Source organism: Fragaria vesca, linkage group LG7, assembly GCF_000184155.1.
Source record: "Fragaria vesca subsp. vesca linkage group LG7, FraVesHawaii_1.0, whole genome shotgun sequence".
In the NCBI taxonomy this organism is placed as follows: Eukaryota; Viridiplantae; Streptophyta; class Magnoliopsida; order Rosales; family Rosaceae; genus Fragaria; species Fragaria vesca.
In genome coordinates, this window is record NC_020497.1 from 22,473,319 (window position 1) to 22,496,018 (window position 22,700).

The 22,700-nt window shown below is 37.6% G+C and overlaps 3 protein-coding genes across 3 annotated transcripts; 2 read left to right on the top strand and 1 right to left on the bottom strand.

Moving 5' to 3' along the window:
* Positions 1 to 13: 13 nt before the first annotated feature.
* LOC101290815 (signal peptide peptidase-like 1-like) lies at positions 14 to 2,931 on the bottom strand. The gene is made up of 4 exons (XM_004308029.1): positions 2,854 to 2,931; positions 1,375 to 2,331; positions 652 to 852; positions 14 to 414 (listed from the first exon to the last, which is right to left on the bottom strand). Exons 2-4 carry the CDS (start codon positions 2,170 to 2,172, stop codon positions 298 to 300), a joined length of 1,116 nt encoding a protein of 371 aa, XP_004308077.1. The 5' UTR covers positions 2,173 to 2,331; positions 2,854 to 2,931; the 3' UTR covers positions 14 to 297.
* A 1,804-nt stretch (positions 2,932 to 4,735) lies between these two features.
* Positions 4,736 to 9,560, top strand: LOC101291098. Its single transcript, XM_004308030.1, has 13 exons — positions 4,736 to 5,027; positions 5,172 to 5,254; positions 5,870 to 5,999; positions 7,481 to 7,560; positions 7,731 to 7,817; positions 7,904 to 8,028; positions 8,110 to 8,170; positions 8,272 to 8,328; positions 8,415 to 8,492; positions 8,572 to 8,677; positions 8,766 to 8,914; positions 8,993 to 9,113; positions 9,229 to 9,560. Exons 1-13 carry the CDS (start codon positions 4,871 to 4,873, stop codon positions 9,261 to 9,263), a joined length of 1,269 nt encoding a protein of 422 aa, XP_004308078.1. The 5' UTR covers positions 4,736 to 4,870; the 3' UTR covers positions 9,264 to 9,560.
* Positions 9,561 to 10,080: 520 nt separating this feature from the next.
* Positions 10,081 to 22,447, top strand: LOC101291383 (tripeptidyl-peptidase 2-like). The gene is given in 34 exon segments (XM_004308031.1): positions 10,081 to 10,406; positions 10,659 to 10,737; positions 10,822 to 10,895; positions 11,129 to 11,238; positions 11,341 to 11,421; positions 11,984 to 12,070; positions 12,146 to 12,288; positions 12,802 to 12,952; positions 13,030 to 13,152; positions 13,265 to 13,348; positions 13,456 to 13,643; positions 13,737 to 13,911; positions 14,009 to 14,130; positions 14,225 to 14,304; positions 14,694 to 14,752; positions 15,046 to 15,200; positions 15,789 to 15,967; positions 16,108 to 16,220; positions 16,313 to 16,483; positions 16,946 to 17,074; positions 17,183 to 17,283; positions 17,361 to 17,478; positions 17,694 to 17,773; positions 18,002 to 18,074; positions 18,313 to 18,398; positions 18,477 to 18,528; positions 18,608 to 18,742; positions 18,844 to 18,912; positions 19,497 to 19,589; positions 20,051 to 20,146; positions 20,762 to 20,860; positions 20,968 to 21,072; positions 21,383 to 21,538; positions 21,640 to 22,447. Coding segments are annotated over 34 exon segments (3,903 nt in total). The 5' UTR covers positions 10,081 to 10,228; the 3' UTR covers positions 21,799 to 22,447.
* The last annotated feature ends 253 nt before the right edge of the window (positions 22,448 to 22,700 follow it).

Below are 22,700 nucleotides of genomic sequence, written 5' to 3' on the forward strand. Positions count from 1 at the left end.
TGGTTAAATTTGATGCATTGCTGCATACTATAGATATTCGTTCTGTAGTAGCAAGGAAAGGAAGTATGGTTTCTTATTTCAAAGAGCTACATCTATAATAGGGTATGACAGTTTTCAGGGGCCATATTTTTAAGGGAAATATTTGAAGCAAGTTCAGCTGCGAGTAAATAAACATTGATTGCTAATTTCTAGCTTTCTACTCAGCCTTTTCAAGTAGGAACAAGACTTCCCAAGTCAATGTACAATTTTCAATTTCCTCTGCAAAGCAGACCACTAAGGTTGCAAGACCAAACTGGCTCATACTTCTATCTGGTGAACTTTATCATTGAAGCTTGGCAAAGGGCCATCCCATAGTTCTGCTAGTTCCTTCCGTATCCAAGAAATGACGACAATTGGTCCTAGCGTTGAGGGCACCTACAATACCACAAGAGGTCAGAAGTGGTGGTTGATAGGTGTGATCCAATCTTATGCAATATCAAAGATAAAGGAAAGAGCAAAAGGCGTGTCCTTTTTAGTCATGAGTTAAAACAAATGCTAGGTATAATTTCGTACTATATACTGAAACTGATGATTATAAGAAGAAACATCCATCACTCTCACGAGATAGTAGGAGACAAAACCGATAAACTTTTAAACAACCAAAAGGCTTACCAAATAGAGAAGAGCCGGTTGGGGTGACTGCGTCAAAACTCCAGCTGCTAAAGCTGTGACCAATCCAATGGCATATCCAGGAAGGGCATACCAAATATACTTGTGCCCCTTTGAGGAATGCATATCTAGCAAATTTACTGTGTTACTGCTCTTTCGATAATCAAAACATAGCACTAATGCTAGCAGCATAGCAGGAATTGCCTGCAATAGTAAATGAACAAAAGAAAGTTAGAAAGTGCTTGGTTCTAAGATTGACTAGCCAGAACCAAAGAGACGGAATTTGCTATGCATGACGATAATGTCAGAATAGTACAAGAAGAACAAACTAAGTAGTCAGCGTGGCTTGCAATTATGAAGTTCTGGCCTGATATAAGCTCTGAACCATTGATCCATCTTGCATACATAGTACACAAAAACTAACAATGAGCAACAGACAAATAAAGTAATTATCTATTCATTTGGATGACCTAATAGAAAATGCTCAATATAACAGAAACATATAAAACATCACTAAATGGTATGTGTTTGGCCAGACCCTAATCAAGGTTTGGGATCACTGATGAGAAGCCATAGACCCAGAGCACTTTGTGCAACAATACAAGTTTACCATGACTATGAAACTACAAGTACCACCATATTGCACCGTGGTAGTGATCTAAGCAACACACCTTCATTAGCTAGCATAAGTTACATCAGTAACATTAATGGGAAAAGATAGCATACCATGTCACCCAGACCGAGCATCATGAAGTCTCTTGTACTTCCTCCGGGAGTTACTCCACCAAATAAGTTTCTTGGAAAGACAATCTTCACAGGCAATTCCAACTTCTTTGTCACCATTTGCAGCCCAGGAAGACTCAAACTATTTGCAACCGTGTGCACAGGGTTTGAGGCTTGCTGTGTTGCTACCGATACCATGACATTTGCCCCAAAAAATCTCTCAGAGAAGAAGACCCAGAATATGTCATATACAAATAGACAGACAAGAAGCATAGCACACACTTTGATGTTTGGAAGACGGACATGACTCACAAAGGCAATACAGATAGAAATACCCAACAAGTTGTTCAGAATCCAATGTCCAGTAACAAGCCAGGCAGCAACTGTACCGATGCATAAAACCAGTAATGATCCTTGGGTGCGCGTAAATGACTTCGAACAACACCTTGACACATAGGGGTCAGCCAAACCAAGTTGAGACTTTAAATAGGCTACCGAAGGAGATAGGCAAAAGAACAGGGAGGAGACGGATGCAACGGCTGTGAATACAGTCAGTAGTTGTGAAACAGAAGTGAAGAGGTAGAACATCAAAAGCAAGCTTAAGGAGCTCATTACAGGGATCATGAGTGCTTGGGACCTATCTAACGTAATTGATGCTTCTGAAAAGTCACGATTCCGCTCCATTTCTTTTCCATAATTTAGAGCACGAAATGCAGACCCAAAAGTAACACCTACTGCCGTTAGAATTAGAGAAACAGGTGCAGGCTCCAGCAGGTACAAAAGATTCCATATAGAACCCATCACTAAATGAACAAGCAATCTATTCTATCTACGCCTCTCTTATCTCGGAACCCAACTTTCGCGCATAAACTAATGAAAAAAGAAATACCAATCACAACATGTGCATCCAAAGCTGCAATGTCTCTCCCTCTAAACCATGAGCAGAGAAATCCATGCAACCTGCAAAACATTATTACAAGAAAAACAAATGTAAAAGCTCCAAGCTTTCTCGTTCAACATTAAACTGAAACCCAAATTATATCAACTACACCATAATGTATCAATGGGCTCCAAAAAGGTTGGATTTGCATCTCTTTCTAACAAAATTCTAATTCAGCTCTACTCGAATTGACAACTTTCATCAATCCCTTTGGAATCCTAATCCAATCTCATCCAAAGTTTCAAACTTTGACATTATCTATTCCCTAATGTATCATCTCGGTAGCTCAAATTATCAACCTTTCATTGCCTTTCATACTTTACCCCTAAACCAAAAACACAATAGAAAACACTAACATCATCAAAGTTTACAAACCCAATCATCTGGGACTGAAAAAATTAATGAAAATTTTGAACCCAATAGATGAAATTGTAGGTACTTAAGCACAGATATAGCTAAAGATCTGGGAAATTAAGAGAACTGAGATAGGAAAATGGGGGTTTACAAAACAGATTAGTGAAGAAGGTGATGTGAGGACTAACCTTGGACTTTGAGGAGTTTGGAAACGTTGGCTTTCTGTGTGATTTAAAGCGTGTTTCTGGTTCAGTGTTTTGTAGGAGCTCTATGCAATGGGGAACAGCTCTTTCATAATTTGCATTTTGGCCCCTGCACTTTGCCTCTTTTCTACGTTTTTGCCTTAGCTACGAGTGTTTGACACTTATTAGTTTACTCCATTGTCTTTTGTTTTCTTTGTTGTATGTTTCTTTTTTGTTTTTGGTGTCATGATCATTTGTGTATACGCACAATGTGATCGATGAATTTTGTATCACTTAACAATATTCTTACATGATCAAATAAAATAATCTACTTAGAAACATTCATCATGATAAACCCACTATAGTTAAACAAAACCACAAGTCACTGCAATTTATCCATTTGATTATTTTACAATTGTTTAAAGCTTTAAGGTCTATTTTTATTCATTTATTTAATTATTTACTTAAGATATTTTTACACTCTCAAAATTTAAGCAAATAGATCGTAATCAAAACATTACATCGTAAAATTACAACTCTTAATGGAATATCATATACAGTTATACATCATATTTTCAAGACGTTGAATCTTATAAAAACACGTTACATGGGAGGTTAAGTATTTGGTGACACTAACCGCACTTACATGGCTCTAATTTTCATACAAATATTCACTTTTCAAACTACCTAAATTATGTTGGCAAATTGCCCATGAAATAATAGTATTGAAGACCTAAATTATATTTGTCAATAAAGTGGGTTTGTTTGACTTGATTGACACATTGGACAAATTTGGACCAACAATGGTTGTTGAAGACCTAACTCAATACCATTGGAGGACAAGGCGACAACTTCCCCTCCAAACTCCATAGTCATATATATGGCAATTTTTGTGGATTAACGAACTTAGAAACTCAAGTATCTAGCACATACATCAATATTGAATGAGAACCAATATTTGCAAGGCAACAAATTCTAGATTAAATGATTACAACTATATATAGGAGTAACCACATAATGTCAATCACATGTCTTTTCATATACAAAATCCTTATTTATTCAAAAGACACGAATTTTATTAATTTGACCCATTTTTCGATCATATTTTCTCATCTTAACCGTTCACATTGTACGTATATATGAGTATATCATATCTACAAATTTTCAGCTAATTTAGAGATTGTTAAGGTATTGAAAATGAATTAAATCAATTAATGAACTGAAACTATTCAACCTGAATCGTTCGTGTTTTTAGTTATAAATCACATCTTTGAATGCCTTAACGATTATCAATTTGGCAGAAAATTTATAGAGATAATTTACTCATATACACATACAATGTAAACAGTTAAGATGAGAAAACATGATCCAAAAATGGGTCAATTAAAAAAATTCACACATTTTAAATAAATAAAAATATTTAGACCTGATAATAATTGATGTCCATATCATATGGTGCTCTTTGATCCTAAAACTTTTGGTAGTTATATTTATGACTCATTATCTCACTCGTCATGTTTTTGTGAGAAATGTTAGCAAATGAAATCATTAGATTAAGATAATCTCTCTATTTTCACCTCTAATCTTGTCACTATCACTGCATTAATCATAATCCACAGTTTCACACCCAGAGTCCAGGCCCATCACCATCTTCCTCTCTGTGGTCCCCATAAAACCCAATCTAGTTCATCATCTCTCTCGCCCTATAAAGAACTTTCCTTCTTCCATCATCCTCCTCCCCAACACGACACAGCAGTTGGCTTCATTTCCAGCCAAACCAAATCTCTCCAACTCTCTCTGCTCCTCCTCAAGTATCAGTAACGTCATTCCCTTTTGGTAAATGCACAAATTCTCCCAACTGTTTCAACTTTATAACCATATACAACTTCCTCACTTATTCCCATTTAAGACCAAGATTAGCTTTCCCTAAACGCAATCTCCTCAGCTCGATTTTGCTCCCCCTATATCTAACAGTGACCCAAGCACGAAGAGATCGATGCTGAACAAGAGAGAGCTTATGTAAATGTTCATGATCGTGACGATGACGAAGAGTGTGAATGCAGCGGTGGCCGTCACGGTGGCGCTGCTCACGTGCTTGCCCTGGTGCATTTACTCGCAGCAGCCGCACCGCCTCATGGTGAACATGACCATCGTCCGAAATGCCTCGGCGCTCGGCGCTTGTAAGTTTCGAAAACAAAGAATTCTTTCGCTATCCGATGTACAAATATTTGAGTAGGTCGTTTTTGAACTTTTTGTTGCCGAAAAGAAAGAAGAATAATCGTTGCATTTTGTTTGTTAACTTTTGGCGGCGAATATTCGTGTAGTTTGCTTGGATGGGAGTTTGCCTGCGTATCACATTCACAGGGGGTTCGGCGCCGGAGCACGAAACTGGCTTTTACAGTTCGAGGTATATTACTCATTTTCATAATTTTTTATTTTTTATTTATTTTTGACATAGAAAAAGAGATTGGCTGGTAGGAGGAGACAAAAGTGCTCTCTGCTGGATCAACTCGTGTCTGGCCACGTGTCTAGCTATGTTGACAATGCATGACTCATGGGTCCACTGGATTTGGACTTGGAGTGGAAATAGGGAAATGAGTGCGACGTCGTTTTCAAATGGTTCATGCTTTGTGTCCCGTGCACGTTACGAGACAACTAGCACTGCCGTGGGTGCGGCTGCAGCCGCAGTGCTGATCTGGTTGGCTCTTATTAGCTCAAACGTAATTTTAGTTTTGTCGGGTTTGGTAGTTCATGTGCGCAGTCACATTCTGAAAACTTGGTGGGGAAAAAAATAGTATGAACTTCATGGAAACTGTAACTGTTGTTTAAAATGAGTGTTGCTCCAAACTTGGTGAGTGGGCGGTCACTTATAAATTAAGCAATGTCCTTTCATGGTCCAAAAGAGTGTAACAAATTTCTGTTAAATCGGTTAGGTAAGTAGGTGTCTGAGTCTTTAAGTTTTTCGTATTCATGACTCATGATGAGGGCCTGAATCCATTGATGTGCAACATTTGCTTCACAGGGTGGAGGGTGGTGCAATGACATAGAGTCATGCTTGGAGAGGGCCAAAACAAGAAGAGGATCTACACGTCTTATGAACAAGTGGGAGGTCTTTTCTGGGATTCTAAGCAATAATGCCTCTCTTAATCCAGGTACGTACCGACTCCATGTTCTTCTTCTGTTCTAGAGGTTAAGCTTATGCAGTAGCAGCACATTATCTAGTGGTCCATGTTACACTTTCACATGCTATGTTAAGGACCTTAAGGCTGGCTTCTATTATTGCTTTTCGTCTAGTCCTGGCTTACAGCTAAGAATAATTCCAGTTTTCTTGCATATAGTTTTCACCGACGAGAATCTGGATATATAAGATTATTTAATTTTTGATTTGTTGGTGAAGAATCTGTAATAGCCTCATCTTGTTAGCGAATGTAGGCTTAAAACCTCTAGAAGTGATGGAGAGGTACGATAAAATCACCCTGTAGCGAGATATATACAGATATCTAAACCAATAAAACCATAACAAAACGCATAGAGCAATAATTTTAACCAGAATAGCATTTCATAACATAGAAATGTCAGCTAGCTACTGTATTTGACATGGAATACTAAAATTCTTAACTGCAGTCCTATGTCAAGCAACTGATAAAGTAGTGGAGAGGCTCAAACCCTTATTACATGTGGACAACATTTTGAGTGATGTGGAGTGCATGAGTGCGTGTGACCATTAGGCTTCACACATAGACTTGCATGGGTAACCCGCTCTGATACCATGATAAAGTAGTTTGGGTTCATATCCAAAACCAATTGGCCAAACCCTTATTAACCCACATGCAAAGTCTCATATTCCTGATATGAGATTTATATCTCAAAATAATGCCTTATAACATACACCGTTAACATACACGCGTTTTGAATATATGAGACAATATATCTTTCTTGTTTTTTTTTTTCTAATTACAGACAATCTTTCTGTTGAGTTTACTTTATATCTTTTATTTTTAGGCATAGGAGAAACAGTGAAACACCTTTTAGGACCTGAATCTAGATTCTTAGCATTGACCATAAAGGGGTAATATAAATATAAACATTTCCGTATATGAATGTGGTCAATGAGAGTTATGTTCTCCATGTTTCTCTCTATATATTGTCCCTTTCTCGTGAGTAAACTAATAGTAGTATGTCTAGCTGCAGACTTGTTTCTCAATTGTACTACAGATCTTCCCAGCCTTTTTCAGTTTTGTCATGTCCTCCGGTCTTTTGATTCTGGACTATTGTTTTCTCTGGTAAATGTAAAATTCACCTGTGTACAATTAGTTGGTCCAGTTGGAAGGTCTGGATCTACTTCAACATTTACAGTTACTAAGAAGTAAGAAGCTTGTTCATTCATTTTTAGGGTCTGAAAGTTCTCCATCGAATACGAATAAGTTTGAAAATGAATTAACCGCTTTCTATGTTGTTGAATGATATGTTCAGATTTTTGATTACCTCTGCACATAAGTTTCACATAATAAGCAATTCTTCTTTATCACAAGCATATTATAAAAGCTCTATGAGGAAGTGTCTTTGTACCAACATCATGATGAGTATCTAACCAATGGAAATTGTTCTGATTATAATCTTGATAATGAACCAGATTTTTACAATTGGAACCGTGTGAAGATTCGATACTGTGATGGAGCTTCATTTGCAGGAGATGCAGTATACAAGAATGGGGTACTACTTTGCTCTTCAATCAATGTTTCCTTCTAGTGCTTTTACCATATTCTTAAACATCCTAATGCTGCATTGCAATGTTTCTTGTAACCGACAGAGGATAAATCTATAGACATAACTGATCATTTCTTTGCATGTATGTGTAAATGCGGGTGTGAAATGCATGACAGACATCGTTGCTCTATTTCAGAGGGCAAAAGATATGGGAAGCCATTATTCTTGATCTTCTGCCCAAAGGTTTAGGAAAGGCGCGCAAGGTAGAGCAATCTCTATTACTTTGGCTACAAATACATTGATCCTAGATGCTGTTATTAAAATCCTTATTATACCATCTCTTTTGCAGGCTTTGTTATCAGGTTGCTCTGCTGGGGGGTTAGCAGCATTTTTACATTGTGACGACTTCACTAAGTATGTACCAAGTAATGCCAGTGTTAAATGCTTGAGTGATGCTGGATTCTTTCTCGATGAGTAAGTACTTTCAAGTTAGCATTCTTGCATCTTGCACTTTACAATGCCATATATTGATCTTTTTTTCTCTCATTCATACAGAAGAGACATAGCTTTGAATCACACAATGAGGTCTTTCTACAAAGACCTTGTATCTTTACAGGTACTCTTTTCTTTCGCAAGCAACTGATGAAATCTGTGCTTGTTTGTGTATCTGCATTTAGGTTATAAATATGTACTCATATGTTAAGACGTGCATGACAGGGTGTACAAAAAAATCTGGATAAGAACTGCACCGGATCCCTTCCTTTTCCTGAGTTGGTAATTCTTTTCTTTACAAACCGATTAACTACTGATGTATTAGTCTTGCAATCCACGGTTTTGACATTTGCCTTGGTTTGATGCAGTGCATTTTCCCACAGTATGCATTGAGATTCATCACACCACCATTTTTCATCTTGAACTCGGCTTATGACGTTTACCAGGTATACACTGTCCTTGCCTTGTGGAATTGGAGGCTTCATAATATCATTCTTGTTTAAGTAAAGCTTCATTTTTCCACAGTTCCATCATGGATTAGTGCCCCCTTCAGCTGATCCACGCGGACACTGGAACCGTTGTAAACTGGATCCTGCAGCATGCAATCCTGCCCAGTTAACTGTATTGCAAGGTTGTTCTTTAATCCAGATACTATTTGTATCTTTGAGTTCTTCATGTATGATAGCTGAATCGACCCTCTTTTACTTTGCGATTCTCAGGTTTCAGGCGCGACATGCTTGTTGCTTTGGCATTGTTCTACAAGTACTCAGCAAGAGGAGGGATGTACATCAACTCATGCTTTGCTCACTGCCAAAGTGAGTCCCAGGACACATGGTTTGGGGTTGATTCTCCAAGAATACACAACAAGGTAGTGAAATTGACTGAACACATAACATAAACCTGTACACACTCCCAGTAAGTAAACTCTAGACTGTGTCTTTGACAGACCATTGCAGAAGCAGTAGGTGATTGGTACTTCAGCAGAAGGCTAACTAATAAGGAAGTTGACTGTGCATACCCTTGTGACACTACCTGCCATAACCTCATACCAGCTAACACAAGCTTAGGTAAGTCCATAATTTTGAACATACATATCTACATATACTGATATACTGTAGTTATATGACTGTTATTGGAGTACTTGTTCAGTTCATTCATCTGACTCCAAAAGATACACTGCAGGTCTTGCAAAAGATTTGGATTTAGTTGAAGATTGATATTCAAAAGAGGGAAGCTCTTTGGCAGCTTTGCAAGGAAAGGGCATGGATAATTTTAATGGAAAATGAGTAGAGAATACACATACAAGTGATACATAGCTTATGCTAGGATCAAAGGAAGACAAAAGCAAACATTTGCACATCTAGTGCATATCTTTCTGTCAATCCAATTCATCATCAATATAATTAGATCATTTTCTATTTTTAGACACAATTCATTTACTATTGTTTTCCAGAGAAAAATCAACACTATGTACAACACAAACATTTAGCCGAAATTCATACTTTGTTTCATCGAAAATGAGATTTAGCTCCAACATTCATATAAGTGAAAGCAAAGTCTCAATCAGTATTACAAAAATAGATAAGAAATTGCTACACGAAAAACATTCTTCTGTTTTTCGCCACAGTAGGTCACATACATTTTTACTTGTTTATTTATAGAGTGAAGATTACAAAATCTAATCTCAAAGTCTCATACACAACGTCTCTCTTAATTCTATTTCATGAATTATTTTCTGTATATTTTTCATTATTATTTTTTAAACAAAAAAATAGGAAGTCCCTTGTCCCCTGGTTTGCTATCCATGCAAAGGCCAAACAAGTAAATTCACAAAAACCGATAACATCCCCACCCCACACCACCCAATCACGCCCTCCCATCTCACCTTTCACCATGTGTCCCCAAGCACCCGCCACTTCCCTCATCTAATCACCTCCCCGCCACCGCCGCCTCCTCACCCCTGAAATTACCAAACCACCCCTCATTTTAAAACAACACAATGCAAAACGCTGTCGTATTGTTCAAACTGCCGTATTTTCCACCGTCACGGCTCCTCCCACCTCATCATCACTCTCCATTTCTCTCCCTAATCATTAGACCCAAAAAGGCGAGCAGAGCTAGAAGAAGACCAAGCCAGAACGAGTGGAGTGATCGGAGTAGTGTTAGGGTTAGGGTTAGGGCGATGCCTTGCTCTGCGGTCAGCGGCGGTGGTAGTGACGCTAATGGTTCTCTGCGTAACTTCAAGCTCAACGAGTCAACGTTCTTAGCCTCGCTCATGCCGAAGAAGGAGATCGCCGCCGATCGGTTCATCGAGGCTCATCCGAACTACGACGGCCGCGGCGTCGTTATCGCCATCTTCGGTACTTCACTCACTTCAAAAACACTTCAAATTTCTTTGTTTCGATGTGAAAAATTATCATGTTGATTGTTGAAGCTATCTGTTTGTTCAGAACGAAGTGTTTTAGTAAGAATCGAACGTTTTAGTTTTGAGTTTGAGTAGGAAAATTAGTAATGATGAAATTGATTAGCGAATGAAGTTGAGTTGTGATGAACTGTCGGATTTGTTTTCTGGTTGAGAAATTTAAGGTCTTGAACTGAAAAATGTGAATCAGATTCTGGAGTGGATCCAGCTGCTGCTGGATTACAGGTTACGTCGGACGGAAAGCCGAAAATTCTAGATGTTCTTGACTGGTGAGTGTGTAAACTCTAGTTGAGCATGGAATTGGTGGTATGGTTTAGAGCATTTGGCTTAGTCTGATCAGTTGTCTTGTTCAGCTCTGGGAGTGGAGATGTTGATACTTCTAAGGTTGTGAAGGCTGACGAGAACGGTTGCATACCTGGAGCTTCAGGTGAATTTCTTAATGTGTGTGTATCTTCATATCTTTGTATGTATGTCTCTCTCTGTATTATTACGAGAAGGTTTCCCACAATTTTCTCATAGCTATTTAGTCTGTGCTATTGCTTTTGATTGAACTTAAGAAACTATTTAGGTATTTGTTTGTAGAAAAAGTAATATCTACTTGCGCGGTAAGCTTTGTTTTGAGAGTGCCATGTTTGGGCTTTAATGCAAAGTTTCATACAGGGGCATCTCTGCACGTTAACCCTTCTTGGAAAAATCCTTCTGGTGAATGGCACGTGGGTTATAAGTTGGTTTATGAGCTATTTACTGGCACACTGACTTCTCGCTTGAAGGTATATATGGTCCATAGGTAGTGGATGTGTATGTTGTTTGCATAGCCTCGCTTCAGATGACAGTTAACAAATTTCTCTTTTCCCCTTGTGTTTCGTTGACAGAGAGAAAGAAGGAAAAAATGGGACGAACAAAACCAAGAGGAAATTGCTAAGGCTGTTAAGCATCTTCATGAATTCGACCAGGTTGTTGCATATGACGCTTCTTTATTTCTTGCATGCATATGCTGATATGCATCTGATACTGAAATATCTGTGCTGTGTTGTAAATTTTGATTTTCAAGCATGGGCAGCATAATCAATGTTGAAATTTCAAAAACCTAAACTGACTGTTGTTGCATCGTTCAAAAAACTTCATATCACTTCCTTTTTGTAGTCCTGTCTTCCTCTTTTGCACATTATGTGCTTTACTAATATGACTGATGTAAGAATATTTTTTTTCTCATTGGGGTCCATCATGTTTTGTTCAAGATTATTATCTTCTCATGGGGATCCAGCTATTCATTGTATTCCTTTTATGTCTTCCTATTCAAAATCAATTTTATAGTTTTGTTCCTATGTAAATGAGGGTATAAATTCAATTGTTCAGAGTTTTCCTTTGAAATGTATATATTTGTCTTTGAATAACCGCATAGTGTTATGTGACATAGTAAATTCTCTTTCCATCTGACTAATTTATAACAAATATATTCACAAGCTTTCCTGGTGTGCCCTAACTGTATACCTTTCTCTGTTACCATATGCCCAGAAACACAGTAGAGCAGAGGAGGCTAACTTGAAAAGGGCACGAGAAGACCTGCAAAACAGAGTTGATTACCTACAAAAGCAAGCTGAGGTGAGTGCCAAGTATTACTTTTTTATTCTTAGTTTTGTCTACAACTCTTAAAGGTAATGATCTTGTATTTTCTAGAGCTATGATGATAAAGGGCCTGTCATAGATGCTGTTGTATGGCATGATGGAGAAGTATGGAGGGTTGCCATTGATACACAGACTCTTGAAGATGGCCCTGATTGTGGAAAACTCGCCGACTTCGTGCCCCTAACTAATTATAGGTATGCTTAACTTGGTTTCTAGTGACATGTAAGGTTATAATGATGGGACAAAGATGTGAGATGTACTTTATGTATGCTGAGAACTTGAAACTGTATGCTGAAGTGTTGATACTCTCTTCAATGTTGTAGTTGTCTTAAAAAACCTGCCTGTTACTCGAACGCTGCCGCCCAAAGGCCTTCAAATGATATGCATAACTAAACATATGACCTTCCTCACTTGAATTCTAGCATTTGATGAGCATCTCCATATTCTCCCTTCCTGCATGGTTACATAGTGTTATTACTATTACTTTTTGCTTAGACTAAAACCGCTGAGTAGTACATTGCCAGTTGTTTAAATTAGAAGCACTTACGATGCTTAAAACCAAACTTTTTTTTTTCTGGACATTTCCTACTTGATTAGGTATACTCTGAGTAAGTAAATTATGGTGTCCTAGTTTCCAATATGGTGTTCGTGATGTTGGTCTGATTCTAGTAGAATGTTGATGTGTTTCCTATATAAACTCTGTACAGGATAGAACGGAAATACGGGGTTTTCAGCAAATTGGATGCTTGCACGTTTGTTGTTAATGTTTATGATGAAGGGAAGATATTGAGTATTGTAACAGATTGCTCTCCCCATGGCACACATGTTGCTGGTATTGCTACTGCTTTCCATGCGAAGGTACTGTTGGATAACTTTATTACTTAGCTTCACTTCAGTAGTAAGACAATATACTCATGATACTCGGTTGTTCTTAGGAGCCCCTGTTGAATGGAGTTGCACCTGGAGCACAAGTTATATCTTGTAAAATTGGGGACACACGCCTAGGTTCAATGGAGACAGGAACTGGCCTCACTCGAGCATTGATTGCTGCTGTGGAGGTGCTTCAAAATTCAGTTTCTTTGTTTTTTATGAAATCTCTATGCCATGGAAATACCAATGTAGGGGTATATATCAGTGTATTAGTGGCCCTGATTCAATGTTTTTTTGCAGCATAAATGTGATCTGATTAACATGAGTTATGGAGAACCAGCATTACTGCCAGACTATGGGCGCTTTGTTGACCTTGTTAATGAAGTATGATTTCTACACTATTAAATGTTGCTTTCATAGCTGTGCTAATTTTTCCTTTTCTTTTATCTTTCATGCAATATGTCACAATCTCTTTATTGATGCTAAATTAGGCTGTGAACAAGCACCGTCTGGTATTTGTGAGTAGTGCTGGCAATAGTGGCCCAGCATTGAGCACTGTTGGAGCACCTGGTGGTACCTCATCAAGCATTATAGGTGTTGGTGCATACGTCTCTCCTGCAATGGCTGCTGGTGCTCATTGTGTAGTTGAAGCCCCCGGTGAAGGGCTTGAATACACCTGGTATATTAACTTAGTCAGTTTTGAACATGAATTCCTCACGGAAAAGCTGGTTACTTTATTGCTGGTTTCATCACAATTTGATTCTATCTGCAGGTCTAGCCGAGGACCAACTGCCGATGGAGATCTTGGTGTCTGTATAAGTGCTCCTGGTGCAGCTGTTGCTCCTGTTCCTACATGGACTCTCCAACGACGGATGCTCATGAATGGAACATCAATGGCATCCCCATCTGCTTGTGGTGGAATTGCACTACTCATAAGTGCATTGAAGGTACTTATCTTCTGCATAGTTTTGTTTATATCCCTTGTGAGTATGTTCAATGTTTATTTTGTCTGTGCAACTATTTTAAGTCTGTTGCTTTTTGTAGGCTGAGGGTATTCCGGTGAGTCCATATAGTGTAAGGAAGGCTCTTGAAAATACATCTGTTCCTGTAGGCAGTCTACCAGAAGATAAATTAACAACTGGGCAAGGACTTATGCAAGTTGACAGGTAATACTTTTTATATCCTCACCCTACTTCTTCCTGTTATAGATTAAGCATGTAATTTTGAGACGCATCAAAATGATTATTTATTGGTTATCAGGGCACATGAATACCTGAGGCAGTCTCGGGATGTACCATCTGTCTGGTATCAGATAAAGATAAACCAATCTGGTAAAACAAGTAAGTTTAGCTGCATGTCCTTGACAGCACAACCTTGCCGGGATCTGACTATTATGTGCTCATTTCCCAAAACTTTAACGTGAGAAGTCCTATTTTTTTATGTAAAGAGATCAGTGTCCCCACAATCCTCTTTATGAAGGTTATGAATCGTAAAATATCTCCTATCAAAAAACGCTGAACATGTCAATCTTTGAGTATATCTGGGTGAGGCCCTTGTGTTTGTTAGAATCAGTCTCTTGTAGCCTATGGAACTTCTTTTTCTCTATGCAGGTTTCATTTTATTTCAGTAGTTATTAGGCATTTGGTAATAATTCCATGGTCTAGATGTTCTTAATCATAGGTTATATTGGTGCCCTGAACTTTATTAAATGTGATGCATTTTATGTCAGCTCCTACATCACGAGGTATCTACTTGAGGGAGGCTAGTACTTGCCAACAATCTACCGAGGTGAACAAAGATTTAACTTCATAATTAATGAGTTTCTGAATTTTCATAATAAGATCTATAACTTGTGTTATATGTAGTTCAGTTACTCTCGGCTTAATATTTGTGGTGCTTTTTCAAAAGTCTTTAAGCATATGGTCACACAATACTTTAAATATTTATATACTGTGGTGCTTCTATTACTAGGAGTGTATACTTTTTAATTTTTTATGTACTTCGTAGTAGATATGTCTGGTGGCAGTTATTTCTGTCCCGTTTTGCAATTGCTACAATATCTAAAGTAGTGTTGTTAACAGTGGACGGTGCAAGTTCAACCAAAATTTCATGAAGGTGCGAGTAATTTAGAAGAATTGGTTCCTTTTGAGGAGTGTATTGAGTTACATTCCACTGACAAGGCGGTTGTGAGGGCTCCTGAGTTTCTCCTTCTTACTCATAATGGCCGTAGCATCAAGTTAGTTAGCTCTACTTCTGTCCGCCTTCATTTATTTGTTTAATTTTATGTACATTCAAGTTATTCTGGTCACTTGTTTTTAGTGCATTTTCTTTTATGATTTGTTTTTCTTCATCGATTAAACTGACATACTTGTTATTATGTTGTTGCATGCATGCATCTACGCTCTTCTCATGTCATGGTACTCTTATATGTTGTTTGGTAGAGGTGTTTTTTGGTTTCGTGTGTTTCCACATGGGCGTTCCTTGTTTTTGAAAATGACTTATCCAATTAGTTTCAAGCAAAGTTCCTGGGGCTTATGACCAGGGAACTGACCTTTATTTTCAGAATTCGTTTTCTTTTTTTAATATGTATGTGACACTTGTGCATGCACATGCACATGGAACAGAGAAAGAAAATTTGGTTTTGCATAAACATCTTCTATTACTCTTGTCGTTCCCTTTGAGATTTTGAACAATTCTGACTTGTTAGATTGTCTACTCTTACGAGCTTTACATCTAATACCCTTTTGACTTTTGTATCTTTGGTTAAGTTGTTGTTACTTTTTGCGAATATTAATTTACATGTTTTCATTTCCCTTCTTTTCAGCATAATTGTGGATCCTACAAACCTCAGTGAGGGGCTGCACTATTATGAACTATATGGCATTGATTGCAAAGCACCTTGGCGCGGCCCTCTTTTCAGAATCCCAATCACTATAACAAAGCCAATCACTGTCATAAGTCGACCTCCACTATATTCATTTTCCAGGATGTCTTTTTTGCCAGGTATGCACATCTTAAATTCCCTCTCTGTGAATCATGTTACCAATGGTTGACTTGTGTTTTGAAATGGGCCATATGGCACCGTATGATACTGGTGTCCGAAAGTTCTCCCTTCTCCTGATGGTGGAATGCTACTCTTGTAGGCCACATAGAAAGGAGATTTATTGAAGTACCTCATGGTGCCACATGGGTTGAAGCAACTATGCAAACATCAGGATTTGATACAACACGAAAATTCTTTGTTGACTCTGTTCAGGTAAAGCATGTCAGAAGCAGGTTTTCTAACCAAGAAAAAGAAGCAGGCTTACAATGTGATATAAAGTTAAACCACATGCTTTCAATGTACAGCTTTGCCCCTTACAGAGGCCTCTTAAGTGGGAGAGTGTCGTAACATTCTCTTCGCCTGCCGCCAAAAGCTTTTCATTTCCTGTTGTGGGTGGTCAGACAATGGAATTAGCGATAGCTCAGTTTTGGTCAAGTGGCATTGGAAGCAATGAAACAACTATTGTGGATTTTGAGGTATTCTGTTTATATCTAGACTTAAAATATCTAATATCTAGATACGTTTAATGTTTACTTTCCAATATTTCTTAGCTGCTTACATTCACTGAAGATGCCATGATTTTTCTTGTGATTAAATTTCTGGACTTAGTACCAGTTTAATTGGCCATAGTTCACTGGTATGGTTTTTAATTTTCTAGTATGTTGATTGATTCTCATATTATGTGAGGAGCTGTACTTGACCAAATGAAAGACTTCATTTCAATTCTAATACTGATAAGACTTCTTTCGTTTCTTTTTGTCCTGTACATTTTCGTAAGGTCCAAATTTGAGACACATGCAAACAATACAATTTTATTTTATTTCCATTGATGTGGTGGTGTCTGTAGATTGTATGAAAGTGATGTTCTGGAATCATGGAATTCTATGTAAAATTAACTTGATTGGAGAGCCTTACATGTGGTTTCTAAACATGTTCAGATTGTGTTTCATGGGATTAATGTTAATAAAGAGGAATTAGTGCTTGATGGAAGCGAAGCACCAGTAAGAATTGAAGCTGAAGCTCTACTAGCATCCGAGAAGCTTGCACCTACTGCTACTCTAAGCAAGGTGAAGTTGCTTCCCTAGCATATGATGGTTGCTTTGTATGTTCTTCTCTATCTTCTTGGTATCTGTGTTCTAAAATGGTATGTTTTCCATCTGATTTTCAATTTGCAGATCAGAATTCCATATCGACCAGTTGCAGCTGAACTTCGTTCTCTTCCAACAGATCGTGACAAACTACCTTCAGAAAAACGTATTTTGGCGCTGACATTAACGTGAGTTATGGAGCAATGTTTATAGACAGGCTACATTTTATGTTTTATAGTACTAGACCCTTCTTCTGGTTCTACAGTTACAAGTTCAAATTGGAAGACGGAGCTGAAGTAAAACCTCAAGTTCCATTACTTAACGATCGCATATATGATACTAAATTTGAGTCTCAGTTTTATATGATCTCTGATGCAAACAAGGTAATTTTGGATTTTATTTCTTTGGTTTATGATTTCAAATTGTTTAATATTAGGGAGTTGGGGATGTAGTTGTGCATCCCGAATATTAATTGGTGGCTTTAGTAAATGTATACCTCAACTGCTATGTATACTTGCTGCACTATTGCAATGCTTTTGAAGTTGTTGAGAATATTTTTGCTTCATTATTTCTTACTTTCTTCACTTTCCAATAACAGCGTGTATATGCAACGGGTGAAGCTTATCCAAGCTCTTCAAAACTGCCCAAAGGCGAATACACTTTACGGCTATATCTTAGGTATGGTTCATTTCATGAATCGACATGTACCATTTCTGTTATTTCCTCGCTGCAAATTGAGACTTGTTGTTGCTACCAAAATTTAGAATTCAGTTTTCTTATTAAATTTACATAACTATTTCTCTATATAATAAATACACAACTTGATTATGAAATTACCTCAGTTAAATGCTCTGTCGCATTTATGCTATTCCAACTTCATCTAAGTTAACGTGTTTCAAACCTCAGGCACGACAACATGCAATATCTGGAAAAATTGAAGCAGCTGGTTTTGTTCATTGAAAGAAAATTGGAAGAGAAGGTATGATATCAGTCTTGGAGTAATTGATTATGTAGTACGAATAGATCTTTCCCTTGGTAGTTCGAGACCTGATTTTGTATATCATTGGAACAAATGATGCATTTCTCTCATTGTCCTTATGTAGATTGAGTACCCATTCCCTATAACACCAATTTGAATCAAGGTCTCATTTTCAGAAGCTGTATTATGCAATCAAGTCTCTTTTTTGATTAACGGAACCTGCTCTCTTTTTAACCAGGATGTAATGCGCTTGAGTTTTTTCTCCCAACCGGATGGCCCTGTGATGGGAAATGGTGCTTATAAGTCCTCAGTTTTAGTTCCAGGGTATGCAGTCGAGTAATGTATTTCTATGCTTTTATAAATCCATTTTATAACAATTATCTAACTTTGAATTTTGGGTAGGAAAAAAGAAGCAATCTATTTGGGCCCACCATCCAAAGACAAGCTCCCAAAGGTACTGTATTGTACTATTCTCTTTTTGCAAGTAATTTTATTTATAGTGTTTAACAATTACACTAATAAAATATCTGCAGTTTTCACTGCAAGGATCTGTTTTACTTGGAGCTATCTCCTATGGGAAGTTATCTTATGTTAAAAAAGGAGAAGGAAAAGATCCGAAAAAGAACCCTGTGTCGTATCAGATTTCTTATATTGTGCCACCAAATAAGGTAATTAGCCAAAACAACGAATGTAATTTAGATATATTATTGCTACTGGTAATTTGACATATAAAAATGTGATGAATTGTTTTATTTCAATACTTGTACAGATGGATGAAGACAAAGGAAAAGGTTCTTCTACTACCACCAAAGCTGTCTCTGAACGTTTACAAGATGAGGTGTGTAAGGCACATATAAAAATACTTTTTCATCCTGATGAATGCATCATACTTTTATGGAGCCCACAGTTCCTAAACTCTGCAAGTTCTGATTTTGAAATATAGTTGACAACCTTTTACTCATCTCCTACAGTATTTAAAGATTTGTTATTAAGTCACTCCAACAGTCCAACTTTCCTAAGTGACAGATACAGGGAATGCTATTTTAGCAGTGGGTTTCCGTTACTTATGCTCATTTTGTATTGGCACCTATGCATGTGGCTATTCAACTAGTGGATCATTTACAACATTCTATTTTTCAATTGTACTTCTGTTGGTAATGACTATTATTGCCATGTCAGAATGGGGTGGTTTGAAAACCACGATATATGTGGCACTTGTTCTAGAACTCAACATGTACAAATTCAACAACACATAGTTATGGCTTTTCAAAATCAGTTGCAGATAACCCCATCAAGTACTCATATCAATCTATGATGTGGCAATTCTATTATCAAACCTCTTGCTAATTATCACTTTAGATTTTTAGATTTGTAGATCTTATATCTGAGGTACAGATACTTACTGTCGGTAATTTGTATCAGGTTCGAGATGCGAAGATTAAAGTTCTTACAAGCCTCAAACAAGACAATGATGAAGAACGCTCAGAGTGGAAAAAGTTATCTACCTCTCTTAAGGTTAGAGCTCATAGAGTCAATTGGTCATGGTATATATTAAAGGATATAGAAGGCTTCTGTGATGAGAAATTGACTATTTTAGGTTTTTGGCTTACATGAAAGATAAACTTAGATTAAAGTCATTTCATGTAATGTAGACATGGTAAGTTTATTTCAAGCTGCATCCGAAAATGAGTCTAGTTACCTCATTTACTCAACTTGTGCACTTTGGTTTTACTTGATTCAACACGGATGGTGGTGCTCTGACTGCAATGCTTCAACTGGCCAGTTTTCTACACACGCGCACCACACCCATTTGAGATTCTACTTTATTTCTTTTTCCTTCTTTTTTCTGGAACTACAGCTTCTTAGCCTAATTGAGCATTGGATATTTACGCCTATGTAGGATTTCATTTTATGCCTCAAGTTGAGGCTATGCTCCCGAGTCACCAATTTTATGTGTTTTATGTTTGTCTTTGCAGTCTGAATACCCACAACACACCCCACTGCTTGCAAAGATTTTGGAAGGTTTGCTTTCTCGAAACAATATCGAGGACAAAGTCTGTCATGACAAAGAGGTAATTTAGTACAACTGCATGATCAATAATGATAGTCTGCACAGGATAGTGTTTTAAAGATTTCTATATTTTCTGTGTTTTTGGATGAGGGAGGAACAAGTTTTTTCTTCTTTTTTTTTCTTCAATTAGAGAAGTAAAAAGGAAGTCACAAAGAAAGAATTCTTGCCTACAAGTCCTCATCAATAAATAAGATGGGCTGAGCAGTTTAGAATTATTTTTTTATGAGCCACAACTACTTAATTGGGTTCTGCAAGTGTCTGGGGTGGGGTTCTCAGAAGGTCTATCCAAGTCAAATTCTAACATGTTAATGTATAGAAACAGCAGTTGTACTTTAGGTCTCTAAAGTGTGATAGGGTATGATTCAAACATAATGTAACCATGATTGTTGCAGCTATTTGTGGAAGTACTACATTATATGTTAAAACAACGAAAACAATCTTTTTCATAGATTATGGCAATTGAATCTCATCATGTAAAGCAACCTTGCTATTCATCACTTCGTCGACAATGTGAATGTCTACTTGTACCATTATTTGAATGTGGTCAGTGTAGAATTCCCTACCTTGACAGATGTTTAATATGCTATCTTATACGAGCATAAGTGTTGCTTTGCAGGTTATTGATGCAGCAAATGAGGTTGTTGATAGTATCGACAGAGATGAGCTAGCAAAATTCTTTTCACTTAGAAGTGATCCCGAAGATGAGGAAGCAGAGGTGTGTAGTTAGCTGAAATTACTTTGCGAGGATTAACAACTATCACAACCCTTATTCTTTGAATATATTCCCCACTTATCATAACTAGTATTAATTATTTTTGTTAGAAAATGAAAAAGAAGATGGAAACCACTCGTGATCAGTTAGCAGAGGCATTGTACCAGAAAGGAATAGCACTGGCAGATATGTTGTCTTTGCAGGTTTGAATAGTTGTATATTATAATTTCACATTTTGGTGCAATTATTGAAGTATAGGAAAGCATCTGAAAGTTGCACGCCAGATTTGATTTTCTGAAAGTTCTGCTTATATGGTTATACAGTTAGTAATAGTATAAACATGTTTAGTAAACGGGGAAAAAAATATTTATTCATGTATTCCCCCATTGTAGTATTCTGAATCAGTACATGCTTCAATTTTTATTGTGAACAATTAATGGAGCACCGCTGCCATCATCATGATTGATGCAGGGTGATAAGCCTTCGGCGTCAGAAGTAACTGAAGGTTCAAAAGAGGCAGATAAGACTGTTGATTCTGGACCAGGCTCTGGTGTCCTGCTTGAACACTTTGAAGATACTTTTAAAGAACTTCAAAAATGGGTTGAAGTGAAATCCTCTAAATACGGAATCCTCACAGTGACACGCGAGAAACATCATGGAAGGCTTGGAACAGCACTGAAGGTACTTTCTGATCCCCTTGCCTTTTATGAAGTGGATCATCCATTGTCAGTGGCAGTTTGATGTTTTGAGTCTTTCATCAATTTGATCTCCTTCGATCACAGGTCTTGAATGACATTATTCAAGAGAATACGGAGCCTCCAAAGAAGAAGCTTTACGAAGAAAAACTGGATCTGCTCGAAGAGATTGGGTGGCAGCATTTGGTGACATATGAGAAACAATGGATGCATGTGCGTTTTCCACCTAGTTTACCTCTGTTTTAGAATTGCTCAACTTTGTTCTTTTAGATGTTCAAACTGTTCATTCCAAGGAAAAGAATAATGAATAAAAGGCATCCAAAATTCGGAACCGACAGACTGAGACCTGTGAGCTTATAAAAAGCTACCTCATAATTCATGTCAGCACAGGAAAAGAAGCTTACGAGGTTAATTTGGCACTTGTTTCCCGCCTTGAAGGACTGCCTCCTCTCCCCAACTTCCTCCCCAGGAATTCTGCATTTTCCGGTACCCAATATTGACCACACTGTCTTAGTCGTCGGATTTGGAGAAGATGAAAATGGTGTTTTTAAAAAAAAAAAAATATAAAAATCAACCAAATCATTCTCTCAAATCCCACGACTAACGGTGTGGTCGTGGCCACCCTAGCTTTAACAATCAATTAAGCCACCCTAAGCTTAGGCTGAGAAAACAATGAGCAATGTCATAGAAGACATCCCTAAGCTTTGGAGTAGAGACTTAGAGAACCCATATGTATATTGTTTAATGATCTGGGCAGAAGGCTTGTCATTTATATAGGGGAGAGCCTTGGTTTCGGATTCTCGATCTAGGGCAATGGCGCCTGGTAGTTCACTCATGCATGACGCGAAGGGTCTGGAATTAATATATGCATGTCTAGTCTTCGCATGCAAGGTTGATTTGATTTATTTGAAGATCATAAAGTGGAGGTTCCATCTGAATATCTGAATCCATGTATGTTATCTCCCCAGGGATTCCTGGGGAGGAAAGCTTGCTTTTTCATGGGGAAGATATCGTTACTTGGTTAATCTCCCTATCACTTGGGCATTGATGTTTGTAAACTCGGTCGCAAATCTCTGAGGTCCTATGCATGTTTAATTGTTCGTCTCAAGCCTCCAAAAAGTTCAGACTCTTTGTTACACTAGGCCACA